Here is a 23,156-nt window from a genome sequence, read left to right on the forward strand (position 1 = left end):
GGTTGGAAGAACAATTACAAACCGCCTGCCCTGATGATCCCACATTACGGTGTTAATTACAACGCGGTAACCAGAGCGGCGGCAGGGAGGGCCGCGGCGGCCGGTAACCGCCGCCTCCGCGCTGTCCCGGAGGCCGACCCGGGCGTAACGGCGAGGGAGGTAACACGTCTGCAGCGCGAGTGCGTACAGCCGCGGGACAGGCCCGCTCTACGCGCCCCGAGCCCGCTGCGGGGCCGCCCCTCCCCGGCCCGCGGTCCCACAGCGCCACCCGGCCCGGCCCGGCCACTACCGCTCCCTCCATCCGGGCCTCTCTGCCCCGGCCGTTGGAAGCGTTCGAAACCCTCCATCGACCAATCAGGGCAAAGCACCACCCCCTTCCCCGCCTTTGAGCAACTTGCTCCCAGGCACCACAACAAGGCCTGTTCATTTACCCAGGAAACTTCCGCCCACCAATGGGAGACCGCGTGGGAACGAGCGGCAGGGGCAACAGCCAATCCGAGAGCGCAAAAGCCGAAGCGGCTGCCAAAAAGAGCAGGTAAAGGGGGCGGGACATCTCGAGGTGAAGCCGAATGAGGTGGCGGCTTACAGAGGGGCGGCCGCGCGGCGCGGCGGGCAGCCAATGCGCGGCGCGCTTAGTGCGCCGGCTCGCTTTTTGAATTGGTGTCGGCGGCCGCTCATGGCGGAGGCTGTCTTTGCGGTTGGTGGCTGGCGGGGGGGGGCCGGTGCTGGGGAGCGGGCGGGTTTGGCATAGGGACGTGGAGCGGTGTGGCTGGGACGGGACGGGACGGGACGGGGCTGGGGGAGGCTGAGCCCAAGCCCGAGGGGGGCGGCGCTGGGCTGGGCTGGGCTGCGGGCGGCCTGGGCTGGGGCAGGCTGAGGTGGGCCGGGAGTAGGGTGGGGTGCGTGTAGGGCCCCTTGCGAAGCCTAGGCCCTCGGGGGGAGCTCCGCTGCTCAGCGCCGCTCCAGGGTCTCCGCGGGCCGGCAGCGGGCTCTCCCTGCACCTGCTAGCTTCATAACCTTGGAGTGGGTGGCGGCATCTAACCTGGCCTGCAGCCTCCCAACACCACGACAGCCTGGTCACGCTACTGGGTGGCTCCTCTGGAGGGAAACAAACAGCAGGGAAAGACTAATATTGTCTCTTTGCTTAAAAACACGTATTTGGGGATGTGGGTGTTTGTAAGCTTCAGGCATTCCCCAGGTGACTGGGGTGTCATTCGTAAGTGCGTTGGTGGACTACCTGATGTCTGTAGTGATGGTGCCTCTTGCTGCCTTTTACGTGAGGGGGAAATGTGTTGTGCATAGCTTCTGTGGGGGCTGTTTGTTCTCTTCCACTTCTTGGAACTGTCAATGTTGGAGGCTAGTGACTTGTAGTATTATGTCATTATTTAATCTGTGACAGCTGTAATAGAGAGTAGTAAAAAAAAAAAAAAGTTGGCTGTGACCACTGTAATAAGGGATTGTAAAAAAAAAAAAAATTGGAAAAGCCATTCAAAAAAAAATCTGTGTGCAGACCACAGTATGGGCTTCTTCCTGATATACTATACAGTTCTTTAAAGTCCATGCTCGAGTACGAGACATTATGTATAACAGCAGCAGCATAATGGGAATCATATCTGTGCTCCTTTGTGACAGACTTTTTTTTTTTGTTAAGAGCTTGTAGGATTTTAATTCAATTGCACCCTTAACTGGAACCTCTTCTGTGTTTTTTTTTTTTGTTGTTTGTCTAATTTCACATGAAATTGCCTTTCTTGTAATAATGACTAACAATGTGGAATCTTCTGAGATAATCCCTTGTCCACATTGCCAAAATAAAAAGGTAAATATATAACTGTTACTGGTAGTATCTTTATAACCCTCTGGACAGGTGATTGCCTAAAGACCTTTTCTGGATGAGGTTACTTTCTCCTCTTGCTAGGTCTCTCCTCTAGAAAAGATAAAATTTAGCTCTGTGGCCAGGACCTACTGCTAGGAAATTTGGTTCCATAGAGCCTGCAAGACAAGGTAGCTGTGGAGAAACGAGGACTTCCTCCTCCTTTAAGGGTTTGGGATCCTGGATGCAGTGCAACTTCTTTGTCATATGTTCTTCAGGGATCCACTGCTTCAATGCCTGAATGCTGCTCTGTTTTGCTTCAGCTCTTCCCAGCCTATTCTTAGTTATCCTTCTCTTCCATCTTCCCTTTTTCCCTCATTATTGTAGTGCCTGTGGTATTCTTGCAGATGTGGAGAGAAGATAGGCAGAAGAGACGACCGTACTACGCAGAGCTGTGTGTGACATTATAATTGCAACAAAGATGGCAATTTTTATAGTTGAATATGCCTAGGCTTATGATAGGTTTGTAGTATTGGCATATTGCTCAATGCAATGCCAGGAGCTTGTCTCATGTGGTATGGAGACATTATGTATCCTATCCAAAGTCTCTGATGTGATCTCCTGAACTCTAGAATATATATATATATATATATTTTTTTTTTTTTTCCTATACTGCCGTCATGGCAAAGCTCCCAATTTTCAGTCTTCCTCTTCTGCCTAATTGGACAGGCATTACAACACTTGGAAAAATGGTGCATGCTGCTCTCCTGGGGTTTTACTGCCCCAGCAGTCCTCTTTCAGGCAATGCTTCAATGTATTATTTTGGGGATGAGTTTTTAAAAGTGCATTTACAGTTGTAAGGAGAGCTCCTTCTGTGAAAGAAATACAGGAGTTATTTCACTACAGCAGTTCAGATACAGAGGGTATTCCAGATATTGCTGTCACTGTGCAAATATTTAAACTTGCATGACTGAGTCACAGGAAGTGCATACTTTTGGATGCATAGAAGAAAATGTGCTACATTTTGGGCAGATGTCTTGGAACAAATCTTCTGGTACAAGATTCAGATAGCTACCGGTACAAAATATGAAAGGATTAAGATTTTCCAGTGTGCAGCAAATTTATTTGGGCAGGAAGGGCACAGCTATATTCTATTTGTGAGAAGGTAGAACCTCTTTATCTGATGGTGAATGGGTACTTCTGTTATAGTTAATGTAGGACAGTACAATAGATCATACACCTAGACCTATATATATGCTTATTAACTCTGTAGGGACTTCCATTACTTTTGAGGAACCTAGTATTTCTATGTTTAAGGTCTGCTGCTTATACTCCCTGGGTGGTCATTTTCATTGACTCCAATATTAAACTAAAGTAATCCTGCCCAGTTCACCTAAAAATTGAAATTTTTGCAAGATGCTTTATGTACCCTAATTCTTCTACTAATGTTCTAGATGAACAGTGCTAATCTTGGTCTCATATCATGCTCATAATGAATTTTATCACTGAAGCAAACAAATGATTTCACCTTGTCAGTGTTTTATGATGAAATGCTTTTTAAATGAATACTAGACTCCTTGTTTCCATGCTCCTCTGTTCAAGTAACTCCTCTGTGCAGCTTTCTGTACAAATGAATAATTTCTGTGGTGAGCAGCCTGCCTAAAACTTCTTCTGTAATAGGTTTGTTGTCAGTCCTTTCTACCAATTTTGACTCCTCGTATTCTTTCAGAACTACTTTATCAGTGTGAGTGGGATTTTAATAAGAGTCTAAATGTTTTTTCAGAAGTCTAAAGTTGCTTCAGATTGCCTTATTCATAGCACTCTTATTAATGAGCTTTTTGCAGTTGAAACTTAAATTATTGCATCTGTCTTCTAGGCACTGAAGAGAGAGACTTAAGACTTAATCATGGCCGACAACAGTACACTGATGTCTGAAACTGGGAGGAGTCTCTTGGCTGATTCTTCTGTTCTAGATTCAAAAATTATAGAAAACTCAAAAGAGAACATATTTCCTGGGTCTGTTTCAGATGTTGAAGGTAATGGGAGAAGTCAGTTTTAATACTGTTATATTTTTACAGTAACTTTGTAGATATTTAGTAGTTTTGGAAAACTGAAGGTGTTTTGCTTAACTACAGAATTGTATGTAGTGCAACTAAAGTATTTCTATTGGCCTGTAATGCAGTAGCCAAAATCCAGTGGCCCTTTTCTGGTGTAAAGGGCACGGAGGCAGCACTTGTCCCTTCCTCCTCAGATTTTTGAAAGCTGTATCAATAAAGGGAGAAAAAGCACAAGATATTTAACTTCACTTCTAAAAGTTGGGCTGTATGATCAGTTAGGTTTGCCTAAACAAAAGGACAGGTTTCTTAGGGCAACATTTATTTTTAAGGTCTAGCTTATTCCTGATTAAAAAAAAAGGTATTTTGACAGGATACAATCAACCTTTTCTTTACATTATTGCTTGATTTAGAACTAAGATGGATTTGTCTATTGAAGTATGGATATTATCTTTGTTTTCTCTAAACAGAAGAAATGCCTCAGATAGAAACAAGAGTGATTCTGGTTCAAGAAGCAGGGAAACGTGAAGAGCTTCTGAAAGCCTTGGAGGTATGTAGGTCTAACATAAAACAGTCACCACAATGAGACGGTACAGTTTTAGACTCTCCTAGTAACTTGCTGATTTTGTACTAAAGTTCTCCTCTTCCACAGACCATTAAGATAATGGAAGTACCAGTTATAAAGATAAAGGAAACTAGTCCTGGTAAATCAGAAGAAAAACTAATAAAAAGTATTATTCTTATGGTATGTCATGCAATTAAGCACATGTGATTGCATGCAGCATGTTGCACTTCACTGGGACTGAAATGTGCAGATATGTTTATTTTCTATTAACTGGGCATAGTGGTCACAAAATAAGCTAATGTTTCTGATGGTGTCATTTGAAGCTCATGTCAAAATTGGCACTTTTTTTTTAACATTTTCTCAACTATGGAAGTAATATCTGCAGCTCTTAATTAGCTGTGTCTTCTAACAAGGGGATAACAAGATCAAAGGAGGCATTCAGATGCATGCTTATATTCAATCAACACTTTCATAAGTTTTTGCTATGAACTGGCTTCATAATTGGTTAATTGACCTCTCTATTTCAGTTGAGAGCTGCACTTAAAATTAAGTGTGAGAAGTGGTTCTCTGTTTCTTGATGTGAAAAACCTAGAAAATAAAATTTGGAAGTAATGATTGAATTGGAACAGACCAAACTTTTTTTGAGCCCTTTAGAAATATCAAGAGATGAACTAAATTGACTTCTGTACCTTAGATCTTATGCAGCATGAGGCTTGCTTCTGCAAGCTCTCCTTATTAAACTGTAGTTGATAATAGCATCCAGAAGTACCTTAAGCTGCTCTGACAATCTGGAAGGAGAAATTTCGTTAAGCATGCTTACTTAGCTGGAGTTCTCCCCCACCCTCAGTGTATAGATTTTTGCCAGTACTATGTTGCCCGTATGAACTGATACTTAAACTGCTAAAATAACTACAATTTTTGTTCTTCAAAAGTAGGAATTAGTTTAAGAATGTTTTTAGTGCGGTTCATAGCTATTCTTATGCTAAGGAATGATGCAACTCGTCTACCTTTGACAAATACATCTTCAGAGGCTGTCAGTGAAATCTGAACTGTCTTTGCATTTACCTTTTTTCTTTGCTTTTTTCCTCTCTGATGGTCCAAAATAAAAATGAGTTGAATTACAATGCTACTTTAACTATGTTGCTTGAACGATGCTTCCCTTCCTTCCCCAACCTCTATAAATCAAGGAAATTAAGGTGCCCTACATAAAGATGGACACAATAGAAGAGCTTGGAGATTCTGATTCCCCAGAGCTTGAGACAGTGTTCGTTGTAACAGACTTCCAAGATTCTATCTTTAACAACCTCTGCAAAGCAGATTGCCGTGTTGTTGGACCTCCAGTAGTATTGCAGTGTGCACAGAAAGGAGAGGTATGTGCTTTTTGTGGAATCAGCTGAGTAGTTCTCTCATACAGTGAGTTCTAAATATTAAGTGTTCAAAACAAAATCTTTGTATGTTTTGCTTTGCCAGTCACGACTATTCTCAGGAAGAGAATTTTGAGGAAAGCAGATTTCTCATACCGTTTTAGAGTACTGTGTTAAAGTACTGAGTGAGAAAGGACAGGTGGACTACAACTAAGTTGTAAGACTACAACTACTGCTGTAGTTGTGGAAGTTATTGAACAGTTGGGATTATGCCATTATGAAAGGCAGCATGCAAATGATGGTCTAGCAGACCCTTTATGCATAGAAAGAGGTGGGTTGGGGAAGGAAAAAGATGGAGCACTGCCTTTGGGACTTGAGGATGCTCTAGTTAATTTATCAAAATGCTGGCAAGTCTGAAGCCTAATTGAGTCCACAGACTTGAACTAGTGTATAATGTGTTTTCAGACTAGGAACAAAAGAACTATATTAAAGATGATGTTAAAATTTTATTGGAAGCTGCATGCTTTTTACTAACAAACCAACTACTTCTGTTTCAGCCTTTACCTTTCTCATGTCGTCCACTGTACTGTGCAAGTATGTTGAACTTGGTACTGTGCTTTACAGGATTCAGAAAGAAAGATGAATTAGTAAGATTTCTTTTTTTTTCCCCTCCCCCCTTTGTTTTGGGTTGGCAAAACTATGTTTAACTAATTTTCAAAACGCTCTTTGGATCTATCACCTAGGGTTTAACCATGACTAGAGGTCCTATGGAGGAATGAGTTGCGTCTGGGTTTTTTGTTTTTCCCAAAAGCAGTGATCTCTGAGGGTGTGAACAGAACTGATTCCTTGTCCAGGTCCTGTGATATGGCTTTTGAATGCCATTAAATGGTTGAAATTCAACAGGGCTTAAAGATTTGTCAGTGTAAACTTCAGATAAGATAGTTACCCAATAACATCCTCTTACTTGTACAGACAATAGTGCGGTTGAGTAAAACTTTGGAGTTCTATTCAGAGCACTTACAGCCATGCTGTCTTGTATTTGTCTTGGCATTATCTGAATACTAAGTGGTTTGATACTGTAGCACTTTGCTTGTCTGTTTCAGTGATGCAGTTGGCACTTACTTTCCATATTGGGCACCTGGGAATCTGTACATCTTCATCTGGACAAGAAGATGTATGAAAACTATCCCTAGTGTTAGGGCTAGTAGTTAGGTTTGATTAGCTGGATTCAAACTGGACAGATTGCTTTCTTTTTTTTTTTTTTTTTTTTAATTTATTTAAACTTTTGGTGATTGTTTCAGGTAGAATTGGCCATATCGGTGATGGATAACGTGACTGTCCTTTCTAGTGTGTGAAAAGGCAAAGGCATTATGTATGATGATCATGAGAATAGTGGCGGCTTGGGTGGTCTTCCTCAAGCTGCATAGCAAGGCTGTATAAAATGTTAAGAAAGGAGTCAATAGTTCTTCTGGTGTACCAGCTATATCTTCCTAACAATTCGTTTTAACTCCAGAACAAAATGGAGCATTTCATTCTTAGTCATTTAGTGTAACCTTCTGTGAGTGACATTGTAAGCCATGCTTGTACCTCTTTCACTCTGCACTATATACTTCAAAAGGTGTACTGAAAATTTTTCACCTTTACCTTTCAGGTTAAGCTAGTGACCTTGGTTCATCATATGGGTGGAATTATTCGAAGAGACTTTAGCTCAAAAGTTACACATCTGGTGGCTAACTCAACACAAGGGGACAAATTCAGAGTATGTAATCTTGAGTTGATTCTTCATGGAAACTTTCAGAATACAGCTCCTGTAGATTGAGTCTGTAAATTATACTTCAGCTTCTAGGTTACTGCTTTTTCTGTACTAACAGCAATGAATTGTAATTGTAAGCTTATCTCCATCTGGTGTTGAGCTTTGACATCTTTTTGTCTCTAATATTGTTCCAAATAATACAAATTGCTTGAATGCAGGAAAGTTTATAATAGACCAATATAGTAAATAACAAGAACCAAAATGCTTAAGCACTGATATTATCTTCGCATCAACCAAAAAGTGTTTATATTACAATATGCCTGCTTTGTTTGCCTGTCCAAGCAATAAGCTTCAAAGTTACTTGTGAAACACTTAACCCAATTTTTGTGCATCTTCTTTTAAAAAATATTTTTACTTCTTATATTAAGAAAGACTTGAAAGCTTAAATACTGCTTTTTTTTTCTAACTGCTGACAATACCAAATGGCATCCTTCAGGACATCTTCAGTTAAGTAGTGAATACAAGTTAATTTGCAGTTTGCACCATAGATGAGTGGGCGTGGCAATGCCAGTGTAACCTCTCTTGACTCTCCCTCTTGTTTGAATTGTTCGTCAGCTGTTGCTTTTTTCCTAGCTTGTCTTTCTAATCTTCCAGTTGAAGGAGGAGACCTACTTTCTAACTCTGTTCAAACATTCCTTTCTGCCAACTCAAAACAAAAACAATCTTTCTCAAGTAGTCATGGAAGTCACCTTTGGAATAGTTGCCTTCTCTTTAGTGAAAGCAGGCTGGGCTGCTTGTCTTTGTACAAAGTATAGAAAGAAGAAGAACAGATCCTGTGCTCCAGTGGAACTGGGATTTGGTTTTGCATTTTTGTGAGTGAGGAAGGATATCAGGGTTACAATGCACTTCTGCGTAAATGTTGAAATAGCTATTGATAATATCTCTTAGTCACTGAAGAGTTAATATATTCTAACTTTTAACTGTAAAAGTACTGTCAAACATTACCTTTACTTTTCAAGACAAATACTGCAAAAGATGAATATATTCTTTCAAGAATAATGCTATGGATTTTTCTTGATATGGAAAGGAATTAAATGGACAATTCATTTGTTACAGCTTGTACCTTCCTGTTTTGTAGATTGCGGTGAGTCTAGGTACTCCTATCATGAAAGCTGAGTGGATTTATAAGGCTTGGGAGAGAAGAAATGACATGTAGGTGTTTGCTTTCCCTCCCTCAAACTTACACTCTATTTATTAGTGGTGTTGTAAATTTGTGTTTAAATAGTGACATACCATTGACTTGGTGACTCTTTTTGTGCATCTCTTTTCAGTGATTTCTGTGCAGCTGATGATGACTTTAGAAATCAGTTCAAGGTTCCCCCCTTCCAGGACTGCATGTTAAGTTTCCTTGGGTTCTCTGATGAAGAGAAAGCTAACATGGAAGAAATGACAGAAATGCAAGGTTATTGTTTATGAAAGTTAACCTGTGGAAAAGAATGGCGTTTATATCTGATAAATATTTCACTAGTACAAGTATTTCACTGATGCTAAAATGCTGGATCACGAATCCTGAAGTTTTAATGAAGAATCTTCAACATTGAAAGCCAAATTGCTTTTTAGATTTCAGTGTGAGCATAAGTTCCTGTAAATATTAAAGACTTCCAAGTCTGAATGAAACTACACAATTTAAAAAAGAAATAATTACAGGATGCTTGAAGTTATTCTGGAAAATCTGGTACATACCATGTATTTTCTGCTTAAGTTCTCATCAGTTTCGTGGCAAGTAACTTTGTACATGCTTTCTGTGAATTATAAAACGTTTACAATTTTGATATGAAGCATCACTGGTAAAGCGCTTCACTGGAAGATTTTCTTATTTAGGTAGTGTAGTACAAAGAATCTTATTGACAGTAATGACCTAACAGATCACTGATGGTCTCCAGTCTTGTATTTCTAAAGTGTACAAATAGAACTGCGGAAATGGGAATAGAGCAAGCTTGTAACAGCAAGGCTTCCTCAAAACATATGAAAGTTGGCTGGTTTTGCTTTTCTTCCTGACCTCCTTTACTGAAGCTACTTATAAAGTTGTGACATACACAGGTTGTGTATGTCTAGCTTGTGGATATAGTTAGTGTGACTATTCCTGGCTTGCTCTTCTAAGAAACACGAAAAGCTTTTCAGATGAATGCTGGATTTACCAGTAGAGCGGTTTTAAAGCCCTCTGAACTCCAGGTTCTCTTGGCTTTTCAATGTGTACTTCACTATTTCATGCTGCGTCCTACTTACTACCAACAGTAGACAGCTTTTAGGATCAGGGGTGTAATGTAAGCCCGGCAACTGATTGGTACACAAAAGAGTTCATCTCTCCTTGGTTCTTCTCCCACTAATGCTACGTGTCACAGAACTATTAAGTAAGATACTAATTTCTAAATGTAATCTTCTGAAGTTCTGCTAATTCATCTTATTTCCTTTATCTAGGGGGGTGTTATTTACCAGTTGGTGATGAAAGGTGCACACACTTAGTGGTTGAAGAAAATACAGTAAAAGATCTCCCATTTCAACCTTTAAAAAAGCTTTATGTTGTAAAGCAAGAGGTAAGTATTAATAAATTCTTAAAAGAATATTTCCATATACTATCCAGTATGTGAGACTAATCTACCTTTTTCAGAATAAGCCACATATCTGCGTATTGGTATGCAAGCTATCCTAATTTAAATACATTATTTTGAATGTTCTTAACTTCGTGTGAAGCCCTATAATATGTTGGGTTTATTTTCTTCCTTCTTCAGTGGTTCTGGGGAAGCATTCAAATGGATGCCAGAGCTGGGGAGTCCATGTATTTATTTGAAAAGGTATGTTACATTCTCTCACGCCATAAGGAGTTCATAAAATTAGCATTTGCGATAGGAGTCAGAGATTTAACTTTTTAAAGCAACATTTAAATTCCAGATAAGCCATTATAAATTTTATACCTAACGTGCTAATTTGAAGAATGTAAATGGCCTGCCTGTCTGCTCCTGACTTAGCAGCTAATATGTGGTTCTCTTATGCTTGCCATGTGGAACTTGCCAGCAATGGAAAACCTCTTTCCTGCTTCCCAAAGGTCAAACTTATTATTCTACCAAATATTAGGGTAGCTTCTAATTAAAAGTAAGGGCTTTGTCTGGATTCCCTAAACTTCCCTAAGAAGAGTTTTGCGTACTCATCTCTAAAACTAACCCCTCATCTCTGCACTGAGTTGAGCTGGAAACAGCGAGTAAAAAATATGAAGCTAAACTTTCTTCTTTTACTCTACAGTCGGAGAGTCCGGGCCTCAAAAAGTCAGTGTCGCTACTTTCTCTGAATACTCCAAACAGCAACCGTAAAAGACGGCGTTTGAAAGAGACTCTTGCCCAACTGACCAGAGAAACTGACATGTCGCCATTCCCTCCTCGGAAACGCCCATCAGCTGAACATTCCCTTTCTATTGGGTCCTTGCTGGATATTTCTAACACTCCAGAGTCAAGCGCTACCAATGGAGGTAGAGCTAAAACCTTCATTCAGACACGTTTGCAATGATTAAGAGCTTGCTGCAAGTTGTACAAGTCATAATGGTAGTGGTGGGGGAAGTCTTACAGGTTCTGCTACAGGTTTCCTGAGTAATTCCAGGCTTTCTCCTTTTCAAAGTGTGCAGAAAGCAAAATAAGAGTGAGTGAGGAATTCAGACACAGAGGCCAGGCTGCCTCCTGTTATCGTAATAAGCATATTCAGATCTGAAGGAAAACAAGAAAAAGATTTGCAGTTGATAAATAGAAAGCACAGGACAGTGTTACTCAAAAATGCTTGGAATACTCTGCTGAAAATCTGCAGCAAATAAGCAATGTAAAAACCCCTCCAGTAGGATACTCAAAGAAAAGAGGACAAAGGATCCTTTCCTAAAGGAACTAAAGGGAAAATTCCTGCAAAGCCCACTCCTTCTGGACCTTTGAAATGTCCTGTTGAGGTAACGCTATTTATGCCAACAAACTGTTACGTTTAAAACTTCACAAGAATATGTCACCATCTTATTTTGATCAGTTAATTGGCAAAGAGCTTTTAACGTTTTTATACGTAGTTCTTGTGGAAGAGAGGAAACTGCAAAATCATGGATTAGTCAAAAGCTAGTACCTGAGTGTTTTAAAAAGAAGTCCCAGTTCCATCATACAGAGAAGGTATCGAGAGTTACTGCTGATAGAAAACTGTACAGCTCAAATAAGTAATCTCGATGAGGCACGGCCTGTAAATGATAATTCGGAAGGAATGCAGTAAGGATCAGCCTACTCTCAAAGACCAGCTTTCTTAGATAATGCTAATGCTCTTGTATCCCCTGACACGGAAGTTTCTTCTAGTACAACATCAGCAGGCAGTTTCAGAAAGATTGCTATTTTGAAAACAGCAGGTAAGGTACTTATTTCAGACTAACTGTGATAGTAATGAACTTTGACATCAGAATGATTGAGTGAAGTTCTCTGCTATCAAATACACATGTAAGTATTAAAAACTAACAGAGTCCCCCAGGTGCCCATCAGCTTTAGCTTTAAGAGAAAATGACTCATGTTTCTAATTTTTTTCTAATAGGATAAAACATTGTAAATTTGGAAGGAAAGACTGATTGTAATAAATGGCTTTGAGCTACATACTTAATGCAAGGGTAGTTGGCAGCTGAAAGATAATTGCTTACATGGCAAATTGATAATAGAAAAATACGTATGTACATACTATACGTATAAATAATGTTCAGCATCTAACCCCCAGTTTCTATGTAACATGACAACATTAAGTGATTGCATGACCAATAAATGGTCTACAAGTTTAAGATTAATTTTTAAGAATAATACATTATTGTTGCTATTCTACAATATGGCTGTAATAAAGTAATTCTCTAAAGACTTCTGTTATCTGCAGAATAACCTACAGAATAGCCTTGATAAAGAAGATCTCTTCCCCTGAGAATTTTGAAGGTTTCTGTCTTTAAGGGTGAGCTTTATAGGGGCTATATTGTAATGGAACTCTACTCTCTTTTGCTAATATCTCCTCATCAGAAACACCCAAATCCTGTGCAAGGCCTTCTAAAAACTCAACTCCTCTGCCACTGAAGCAGTCTGCAAGATGGCAGGTTGCAAAGGAATTATATCAGACAGAAAGTAACTATGTTGATATTCTAACAACAATCATTCAGGTAAGCTGGTTTTAAAGCAGGTACAGTCTTCAGTTGCAATAAGACGTCTAGTGTTTTAGGGTATTTTTCCCCTTCCGTCCCCAACCTGTAATCTTCAGCCTTTTGAGGGTTTGGGTGTTTCAAAGGTGCATAGAAGACGATAGTGGAAAGTAAGTTTCATGTCAGTAAATGACATGTTAAAAACATTTATTGTCTAAATCAAAAAGGCTGAACGTATAACTTCGGATCTGCAGTGGGGTTTGCAGTTTGTACAGAAATACCAAACTTCAAGAAAATAGTACCTTTATGGTTTTTAAGCTATTAGTGAAGGGCTAGTTTTTAAGATTAGTCCAAGAAGATCAGAATAGCAAACAGCTTAGATGAAAAGCTTCAGCTCTGGGAAGTTCATTTCGCTGCAGCTGATCAAATACCTAAAGGATGAGTTAAAATGTGTCTGAGTAGAAAAAAGAGATGAAAGGAGGTTGTGCTGTAGTAACGTGTAGAACAGAGTGCTTGTATCTTAAAACCCCTCCTCCATAACAGTCTTGCTGAGTGGGTGCAGAATGCCTCAAGGTTGTGCAGAAAAGTGTGATCTGGAAGAAAAACGCTACTTTCACAACTATTCCTAACCCAGTAAGGGAAGGATGGGAGGGAGAAGAGAAATTAGTAAATGACTATATCTCTTTCTCTTTCTCATCCTCCCCCCATCCCTTCCCCCCCCCCCCCCCCCCCATCTTCTAATTCATCAGTTGTTTCAAGTACCGCTGGAAAAGGAAGGACAACTTGGAGGACCAATCCTTGCACAGGAAGAGATCAAGACCATATTTGGCAGCATTCCAGATATTCTTGATGTGCATACTAAAATCAAGGCAAGCTTTTTCTGTAACAACCCCTCTGTAGGGGAAGTTTTTACACTGACTCAGAATGTTATCTGCATGCTTTAAGTCATATCTGCTGAATGGATATAAATTCACGTAGTAGTGTTGCATACTGTTCAACCTATGGAGTTATGCATGAATCCAAAATGCATTTTAGGATTTAACACTTATTTACAAATATGAGCTGGAATCTTGAGTATTTTGCATGTAACTAATATCACCATTCATGACCTGGCTTGTCCTATTCCCATTTCATTACCTTTTCCAATAAGAGGTCTTCCATAGCTGATGCAAAGTTCGTCAAAAGAGCCAGTGGTCTCAAATGGGAAGCTGAATCTCACAGTGCTTTTAACATGTGTGTTTCTACTAAAGCAAAAAGCAAGGACTCTTGCAAGAATAGCTAAAACTCTGGAATTAAAAAAGAAATTTTTTTTTTTTTTTTTTTTGTGCTCTAGAGATGTTCCTGTAAGAAGTCTTTATGTTAAATAAAATTGGCTTTTATCACTTAGTAGGAAAAACTTACTCTTCTTTAAAGGATTTTGAGCCATTTTTCAAAAATTACCAGCTCCTTGAAATTGGCTTAGATTTCTACCTCTAAAGATGTTGACCTGGCACCGAAGCCTATTAAGTGCTGACTAAAGTTCCCTATCAGATTATATTCTTGAGTTCTCTTAATTTCTTTTAAAATAAGTTTTGATTTGGCTTGTAAGCAAGAAACCACCACTAGGTCTCACAGCCGATTACATTACTGGTGTTCGTTGAATATGAAGTCAAAATCTCTGTTAAATAGTGGCATATGTCTGTTCCTGTCTGCATTTAACAATAGGCCCTTAAAATAAAGGGGCTTGCGGACTGATGCTTGTAACCCAAAGTGGGCTTTTTGTTTTTTAATTCTTGGGATCGTGTCTAGTTAATCACTGATAGCTATTGATATGTACCCACAGAGATAAGGAGAGGAAAGCAGAGCATGTTTGCTCCTGTGACAGCTAGGATTGTACAGCATGCACTGCAGACAAAGTTGCTTGGATGTGGTCACTGTGTGCTTTCCTTCCTCCTCAGTGTGATTAAGATAAGAGGATAGATGGCAGAAACAAACCAATGTTAATGATGGATCCTCTTCACTTAAGGTGAATCCTGGACTTCAGTTGTGCCCTTGTGGCCCTGTTATAAGCTGACAGTGAATAAGCTTGATCCTTATTAAGATGGTACAAACTTAACAGCTTGATCTCACTTTCCTTGACACCCTGGTGCAGCAAGTGAGGGAAATCTGTGCTAGCTCTGCTTCAATCCTGCCTTCTGTTACGGACTTGGGATCCGATACTAGTTTAGCACTCTTCTAATTACAATTAATTCAACTCTGCATGTAGTCTGCATATACTTTTCTTTTTTTAAATTTCACTTGGGATGTGTTGAGTAGTTTAGTGGACATGGTGTTGTCTTGTGGCAGAGCTGGCTAGTGCTGATGCACTGCTACGCTCTGCTTGCATTGCTTCAAAGCTGTATGCTTCGTTCGACAGAGGTCTTTTGTCATCAGCCTAAGAGGCTTAATCTGAAGTTGTGTAGATTTTAGGATTGCCTGTTTTATTAGCTGTATGTTTCCATGCTGACTATATACTTGGCAGAACACTGGTCCCATCTTACAGCTTTATGGAGTTCACATTCTAGCAAGGTTAAGATATGCAGTAAATGGAGCAGTGTTAGAGATCTGGAATGCTGGTATTTTTTATTACTATTATTTATTACTATTTTAACTCTACATATGCTAACAAGTACTATTTGGCTCCTCTGGTAATAAGAGTATTTAATAATTCAATATCTTTACTTTACACTCCTTATTTATAGTGTTCCTAGCAACAGTATCCTACAGATAAATATTCTTCTAAATTAGTTCTCCATGTTCATGTTTCCTGTCTCATAACTCTGGTTGTAACTTAAATTTTATTTTGAGTTACAAGTAGAGAAGAAACTCAACTGGAGAGGTCTGGTCAAGAGGACTTGACAAGCTGTCGATCAGATATATCTGTTAAGAGTAGTAAATGTCTACTTGCCCAGCATAACTATACTCAAGAGTTCTCTTCTATGTAGCAAGCAAAGTGTGGCAGTTAGAATGGCATGCAAACTATCCCATAGTACATAAATATGTGCAGAGGCTTGTGATAACTGTTTTGGTTGGTTGAATGGCTCATATTTTCTTTCCCCACCTCTGCATACATTTTTAGGAAGACCTGGAAGATCTTATGATGAATTGGACTGAAAGCAGAAGTATTGGTGATATCATTCTTAAATATGTAAGTTTGTTTCTTATTTTATGCATTAGATCTGTTATAAACTATTATCTTTCATAGATAAATAATCTATTTGTAGGAACTGGTGAACAAAATTAAAGCACTGCTGAGTGAGACAGTACTAGTTTATCTCGCTGAGTTTTCTGTTTAGAATTATTAGTTATAAGTTAGATGATACAGTTAGCTTGTAGAGGTAATCCAAGCTTACGCAATCAAGCTGAAATGTATATACCTGTACACTTGTAGTAGATGTGGTTTGAGAACTTTAATTCAAAACAGTACAGACATGCTTTTCCCTCAGATGTTAAGAAGGAATCTTCCTATAAATTTAGCTGTCTGTTGCTTCTGATCAATAGTAAAGACCTTGGAAAAACTGCTTTTCACAGGAGTGCCTTGCATTTCTCTTTCAAGTGTTGAAATATTAAAAGTGCATAAGGACGCCTTGTTTTCCACATTACAGAATGTGCAGAACAGGGAAACTAGGTCTGGGACTGCAATGCATTTTAAGATATGTCTGCTAGACATCTTGTGCTTTCACTGACTTGATCATATTGGGGCAAACGGTGCTTCACTTTCAAAAGTTCTCAGTCTTAAGCATTGCTTGTGATGGTCTAATGTTTTGAAGATGATAATATGTCATGGGGAAAATATCTGTATGCAACTTCCAAAATTCTTGCCAAAAATATCTTGCTAGGTGAGGACCTGCCTTTTCCTTGAGAGCTGCTCAGCAATTTTTGTCACATCATAAGTACTTGACTTTTCCTTTAGAGCTGTCTGCATTTAATCAACAGCACTAAATCTTGGGCATCTGGCATGTAAAAATATCTAACTTGTTTTGTGAGCTTGCCTTTTTTATTACTTTTTTTTTTTTTTATTAAACTGTGCCTTTGAGTAGCTTTGTATAGTTCAGGGCATATGAATATATGTACAATGCTGTATGATATGTAAAGAAGAGCCATAACAGTTGTTTATCTTTCAGTCAAAAGACTTGTTGAAAACATACCCTCCATTTGTGAATTTCTTTGAAATGAGCAAGGAAACTATTACAAGATGTGAAAAACAGAAGCCAAGGTTTCACGCTTTCCTAAAAGTAAGTGTCTGCAAAACTAAGTTTTTAAATAGAATGTAGAGACTCATCACCAAGTAAACTACTTAATGCAAAAGGTAGAAGACTGTAGAACTGAGAAAGCTTGGAGGAATGTGAACATGTATTGGCAAGATGGAAAAAGGAAGGGATTTGAACTCCAATCCCTCAAGCTCTTCAGAAGACATTTTTCTTAAAAGGTCCAAGTCTCCCTCCTCCCCCCCCCCCCCCCAATTATGCAGCTTCCAAACTAGTTTGATTATATGAATCTATTAATGAAAAAGTAGATTCTGATTATACTCTGCCAAATAGATGCTTCACTTTTCTGTAAAGATAGTTGCTTCTCTTTTATTGGTCCCTCTTCATGACCTACGTTTCTTAAAGTAACTTAACTTACCTTCATCAGCTGTAAAGTTTCAGGGAGGTAGAATCTATCAACATTCTTGTGACTAATGAATAGGAGCATAGCAGTGGAGATCTAGGGGAAAAAGATGATCCTCATCTATAAATATGTAAAGTTCATTAATAGTGCAATAGGACTTAAATTCCTCTTTAGTATCTGACGAGTGTCTGTCAAATAATGGGGTAATCAAACTGGCTAATTTAATTTCCTTTTTTTCTGAGATACAGGGGATTACATCCAAATATTGATAACTAAAAGATGGGGAAGTGAATGAGAACGCTCCCCATCCCCCAGACCTTAGCATCAGCATCTGGAATACAGACTGTGAGGGGATGATAATGTGGACAGTTTAAAACTAGATATTCTGAGAACATAAAGGGATGAATACTAGAAATACTGTGTAAATTTGAATACAATGTGTTTTTTAACGTGATCTGTTAGTGACTGAGCATCGAAAGCGTCTGTGTTGAGCAATTCCCCCAAATTTGTAACACAATACCAGTTTCAAGGAAAACAACTTTTCTCCTGTTTTTCATTTGGAAAAAAAAATGAGAATTATTTGCTTTCTCCTCTTTCTTCTCCCACAGATAAACCAAGCTAAACCAGAATGTGGCCGTCAAAGCCTAGCTGAACTTCTTATCCGTCCCGTTCAGAGGCTGCCTAGTGTTGCTCTGCTTCTAAATGGTAATCTAATGAAATTGTGTATTTTTTGCATTAGTCTGTCTATGAAGGTGTTAAGACTAAGGAAATGGCTGCTTTTTTCATAATTAGGAATGGCTTTTCCTCCCTAAAACAAGTCTGATGCTGAGAGTTAACTGTGCTAAGTGACAGTCAACAAGACCAATTACTGAGTAAAGCATACTTTTGGCTAAATTTCAGTTGTTCATATATTTGACTGCAGCATGCAGGTAGAGGAAAAGTGTGCTCTGATAACAGTCTTGTCTTTTCAAATATGAATATAATTTAAATTCAAATGCAGCTAGCATAAACTAGAGACAAGGCTACAACTTCGTGTCCCACTTGGTATGAATCACTTGCTATAATAGTGATTATCTATTAAAAAAAAATCTTAAAAACCTTTTGTTTTAGTTAGAAAAAGGTTTCTGTGTCTGTCTTCTCACTTCAGGAAAAACAGGACATAGTCTGTGTGTTTGTGTGTGGTTTTTTTTTTTTTTTTTTTTTGTTGTTAATAGTTTGGGAGTTGAGTGGTGGGTGTGTGTATGGGAGGGGATTTTCTAATAAGATACATGGACAATTGCTGCTTAGCCTGCTTCACCACTTAATCAAGACTATCTGAACTCCAAGATAGCAGTAACTTCTTCAGTTATCTCCTTTGCCTTACGGGCTAAACTGAAATTTTCCATGTTTCTTTTGAGATGGGAGTGGGGCGGGGAAACGGGGGAATAGTGTTGGGGCTGTGAAGATAATGCTGACTGTAAGAGGCAAGTCTCGGTGAGTAATAATGCCTATAGAGGGTCATCTTCGTTGGTCGATTATGGTACACTTAATATCCGGCTAAATTCATAGCTGGAGACTGGATACAAAAAGTGTTCGGCATCAACCTACAAATACAGTTGTGCATAAGTAATTGAACATGTGTGTGACTTTTGAAGAACACTCTAAACTGACCTTTAGTGGGCTGCAGTGGTAATTCATGGGGATGAAATAGGTTTTAAGTGTGAAATTTTGTTAACTTCAAAGCAAACTGTCTTCCTATGTTTACTTTTCTATATTCTCAAGATCATTAGTTTTTAAGGGCCTGAAAACTTATAATGCTATTCTTTCTCAAATTGTAGATCTTAAGAAGCATACAGCAGAAGAAAACCCAGACAAAGTAACTCTAGAGAGAGCTATTGAATCATTAAAGGAAGTGATGACGTAAGTGATATTCATTCTATTGAACATACTGCTATATGTGTAGATTTATCAGGTCTTTCTATATTGCTGTAACTCGGAGCATATTTTTGCTGTACATATAGTCTCCATATAAGTATACATAACTGTACGTGCTCTTCAGAGTGTGGTGACTACCATGATTGTTACAGGATTCCCCTTCAGAAGAATGGGTGGAGGGGAAACAGAATATGAAAGGTTTAAACTATATCTGTGCTTTACCGGACCAGTCTCCCTCTTGCTGCTGTCGTGCTTATTCTGTACCAGAGCTTTTGAAGGAGTCTGTGGCATTGTTATCCAGTACTTCTGCCTGAACAACTGCTGACTCCCTGGCTCAGCATGAAGTTAAATTTTTGAGTCTTCTCTGTTCTGTTGCAGCCCTTTTATTTCTGTATGTTCCCTCCATAGTGGAAGAAATATTATTGTCTTTAAATCTTGAGGTATATGCATGTTTCCACTGAAAGGACACACTACTGGTGGAAGATTAGTCTTTTTTGTGGTCCTTTCTTAGCTACTCCTGGCATCACTCCACCAGTTAAATAGCTTCAGCTTTAAGCTAGTTAGATAAGTCTCACCTCCTTTGAAGTGTGGCGTGTGCTTCCATCAATGAGACATCCTTTGTTATCTGGCCAATGTTCGTTTAATTTTAAAAACGAAACTTTTTTAATATAGTAACTATGCTTGTACTTGATCCTTGAGCTCAGTGAGCTGTAGCCCTGGCTTGGGGAAAACTACAGGATGTCAAGAATTGTATTGGATTGGGCCCTAGTTCAAAATCTGTCTGTAAAAAATTACGTATTAACCAAATGATATATTAGCTACTGATAACATGCAAAAGAGTGTTTTTCTAGATTAGAAGTTTCCTATATACTTAGCATATGGTGTTTGGGCATTTCTTTCTAAATGATCAAGTGTAGTTGATTTTTTGCGTTTTCTGTTACTGAACTCTTAATGTTCAACTTCATTACTTTTATACATCCTAAATACAGTGCATTCATTTACTGTTGCTTGGTACTGAAAATAAATGTAATATGCTTCCCTCAGACACATTAATGAAGACAAAAGAAAAACAGAAGCACAAAGGCAGATCTTTGATGTTGTCTATGAAGTTGATGGATGTCCAGTAAGTAAATTCTCTGAAGCTGTGGACCTGTAAAATGATTGAGCACTAGTTTGCTCCCTTTGCAGAAGTACTTAAGGTTAAAAGGCAATGGTAATGTTTAAAGAGATTGCCAGTGTTAAGTTGCAAGTGGTAATCCAGCCCTTGTATTAAATGCTTAATGAGCTTTTTTGCTTCTATCACCTAGGCCAATCTCTTGTCCTCTCACCGAAGCTTAGTTCAGCGTTTGGAAACTGTTGCACTTGGTGATGACCTCTGTGACAGGGGAGAGCAGGTCACACTCTTTCTGTTTAATGATTGCCTAGAGGTAAGATTACTATGTAAGTACATCTCGTAAATTGAATTACAAAATGCTTGATGCTAAACAGTATAAACGAGTAAAATTTAGAAGCATTGTGAAGCTTAGTTAAGTGAGGGCAATCTGATAGTACAATTCACACTGATGTTATGTTTATAGTAGCTATTGTATAAGCCAACACAAGTAGCTAGTCAGTTCTGGATGGCTGTCTTGCAGACAGATCAAAAAGTTGATATTGAAGGGCAATGAAAGGCATTCTTGTCTAGAAAAGGGAATTAACATTGCTTCCTGGAAATAAGACTAGTAATTCTAATATGTTGTTCTGAAAACTGGCATCATAGATGACTGATGCTTGTCTTGCCAGTCACTAAACTTTTTTTGCATAGGTAAAGGCAAGAGTAGCATTTCTGCATTGTATGCTAGTGTCCACTCTTCTCTGAACAATAGAAATTAAGTATTTGTATGCTTTCTTGCTCTGTTTAGAGCAGAATATTTAATTCTCAAAGTATTAAACTGCTTATCTGAATTGGACTTTGAGTACTACCAGTGGATAAAAAGAGTGTTGGAGTCCCTGCCTCAGCAGCATGTTAGTCTTTTTGAGGTTTATTTGTATTTAATATGAGTAAATTTAAAAGTAATGTGATATTGGGCCTCTGAGGTAGGCCTATCTGCTTGTGCTTAGATTACAAAAAATAATAGAAGGCACATATAAAATGTCTGCAGCAGCAGTATGCCAGTAATTGCTGTTAGGAAGAACTAGGAGGAAGAGTAATCTAACTGGGTTTTGGAGACTTAAGTGGAGGAAACTGAGGTTGTAAAGGATACTGGTAAAGCACCTATCGTCTCCAGCAGTAAAGAATGTTGGGTGGACATGCTTTTGGGGATTTGTAGAAGACCGCTCTAAAATAATCTGAAATCAGTGGTTTAAGCATAACTTAAAGATAAAATAGCTTATTGTTCTAACTAGTGATGAACTCTTCCTGCGAGTTGAACTGGTGCGGTTTCCATTCCTTCCTAAAGGAAGGAAGGGAAAATGAAAACGCTTTTAATACAGCTTCTCAGCTTAGCTCCTGTATAAGATATAAGTTGAGGAAGATAGCCATGGTAAAGTAAAAACTGACCAACAGGCCTCTGCTGCCCAACCCAAGCAAAACCCGCACAACTTGATACAATTATTGCATGACATCTGGTTGTGGTTGTTCCAGTCTTCCTTGCCATAGAGGTCTACATTGCTAAGTAACTGACTTGAAGGAGGGTAATTCTATTGAGATTGCAATACCGTTATAAATAAAAGTCTGATTTGCTGCTGCAGCATACTGTTCAAAAAGTATTTTTTAAAATAATAGCTATTTTGCATGTAACAACTTTTTTTAAAAAGATATTCAGGCTAGGTCTGTCCTGTGAATTGGCTCATCTCCATCTTATGCTTATCTTCTGGCAAGCCTACAGTCATCATCTCTCGATGCTTGTTCTGAATTCCTCTTTGGAACACCATGCTCTCTGCTGTACGTTATGCAACTGTCACATGTCCTTTCTGAATAGGATTACTGTGCTCCTGTTAGTACATCCTTTTGTAAAAAATGTACTGTTTTTGTTAAAGCCTGCAGTAATTCCTGCACAGAAAAACACATGCTGTTTCCTGTATTAAAAAGGGCTGTATGCGCAGACAGCAGCAAGTGGTTCTTCTGGGACACAACACAGCCTAAATTGGTTCATGCGCGTAGACATTCCTCTTTGTTTAAATCTAGGCTGCCTTGTGGTAGGTTTCAAAAGGCATTTCCTTGTTCTGCAGGGTAGAATTGAGGCTTATGATGCAAAATTGCTTTGCCTCTGACTCTTTTCAGAGGTGAGGGTATTGATGCTAAGTAACAAGTACTTTTGGGCCACTTGAAGACTGTAGATAGTAGTGAGGTTAGTGAGCTCTATGAAGACTTATGTGATGGGATAATGTAACCTCTTTAGAGTATTTTTCTGTAACAAGGCTTCCTATGTGTTCCCATGTACTAAAAAATGAGAGGATAGAAGGGAAACAAGGCATTAGCAATATGCCTAACTTTAACCTCTTTGTCTTCTGCTTAACCGCAGATTGCAAGGAAACGGCATAAAGTTATCGGTGCTTTCAAGAGTCCTCATGGCCACACCAGGCCTCCTGCGTGTCTCAAGCATGTTGTTCTCATGCCTCTCTCCCAGATCAAGAAAGTGCTAGATATCAGGGAGACGGAAGGTTTGTATGCTTTGAAGTACCATGGTAGCTATTGAAAACTGTGGTTCGGAGTATAAAGGATGAAGGTTGGCTGTCATGGGAGAGAATTAAGGTATAATTGTATTGTAATTTACGTGGGTGGGGTGTTTTTGTTTTGTTCTTGTTACAGTATAATAGTTTTACTTTGAGACTTGGGCAATGGGAACCAGTTACAGCATACCACTTACTGATTGTTACGAGCTTGAGTATACGAAAATCTCGGGAGAGGTC

General features: G+C 39.0%; 1 protein-coding gene across 5 annotated transcripts in view; it reads left to right on the forward strand.

Annotated features, from left to right (window-relative positions):
- Nucleotides 1-545: 545 nt before the first annotated feature.
- The window catches only part of ECT2 (epithelial cell transforming 2), a 31,597-nt gene continuing 8,986 nt past the window's right edge, over nucleotides 546-23,156 (forward strand). Inside the window, exons 1-21 of one of the 5 annotated variants that reach the window (XM_026105769.2) lie at nucleotides 546-697; nucleotides 3,687-3,846; nucleotides 4,335-4,414; nucleotides 4,517-4,609; nucleotides 5,617-5,799; nucleotides 6,351-6,440; nucleotides 7,445-7,552; nucleotides 8,685-8,758; nucleotides 8,878-9,008; nucleotides 10,025-10,140; nucleotides 10,336-10,398; nucleotides 10,844-11,066; nucleotides 12,607-12,743; nucleotides 13,472-13,591; nucleotides 15,820-15,888; nucleotides 16,865-16,975; nucleotides 17,960-18,056; nucleotides 19,169-19,250; nucleotides 20,310-20,388; nucleotides 20,573-20,692; nucleotides 22,769-22,907. In XM_026105769.2, coding sequence (XP_025961554.2) covers nucleotides 3,717-3,846; nucleotides 4,335-4,414; nucleotides 4,517-4,609; nucleotides 5,617-5,799; nucleotides 6,351-6,440; nucleotides 7,445-7,552; nucleotides 8,685-8,758; nucleotides 8,878-9,008; nucleotides 10,025-10,140; nucleotides 10,336-10,398; nucleotides 10,844-11,066; nucleotides 12,607-12,743; nucleotides 13,472-13,591; nucleotides 15,820-15,888; nucleotides 16,865-16,975; nucleotides 17,960-18,056; nucleotides 19,169-19,250; nucleotides 20,310-20,388; nucleotides 20,573-20,692; nucleotides 22,769-22,907 — 2,245 coding nt within the window. In that variant the 5' untranslated portion in view covers nucleotides 546-697; nucleotides 3,687-3,716. Of the gene's footprint in view, nucleotides 698-1,746; nucleotides 1,817-3,686; nucleotides 3,847-4,334; nucleotides 4,415-4,500; nucleotides 4,610-5,616; nucleotides 5,800-6,350; nucleotides 6,441-7,444; nucleotides 7,553-8,684; nucleotides 8,759-8,877; nucleotides 9,009-10,024; nucleotides 10,141-10,335; nucleotides 10,399-10,843; nucleotides 11,067-12,606; nucleotides 12,744-13,471; nucleotides 13,592-15,819; nucleotides 15,889-16,864; nucleotides 16,976-17,959; nucleotides 18,057-19,168; nucleotides 19,251-20,309; nucleotides 20,389-20,572; nucleotides 20,693-22,768; nucleotides 22,908-23,156 lie in introns of those variants that run through there. The other 4 variants (XM_026105770.2, XM_026105771.2, XM_026105772.2 and 1 more) reach the window with 4 other exon arrangements.

Source organism: Dromaius novaehollandiae, chromosome 9 (genome assembly GCF_036370855.1).
Source record: "Dromaius novaehollandiae isolate bDroNov1 chromosome 9, bDroNov1.hap1, whole genome shotgun sequence".
Taxonomy (NCBI): Eukaryota; Metazoa; Chordata; class Aves; order Casuariiformes; family Dromaiidae; genus Dromaius; species Dromaius novaehollandiae.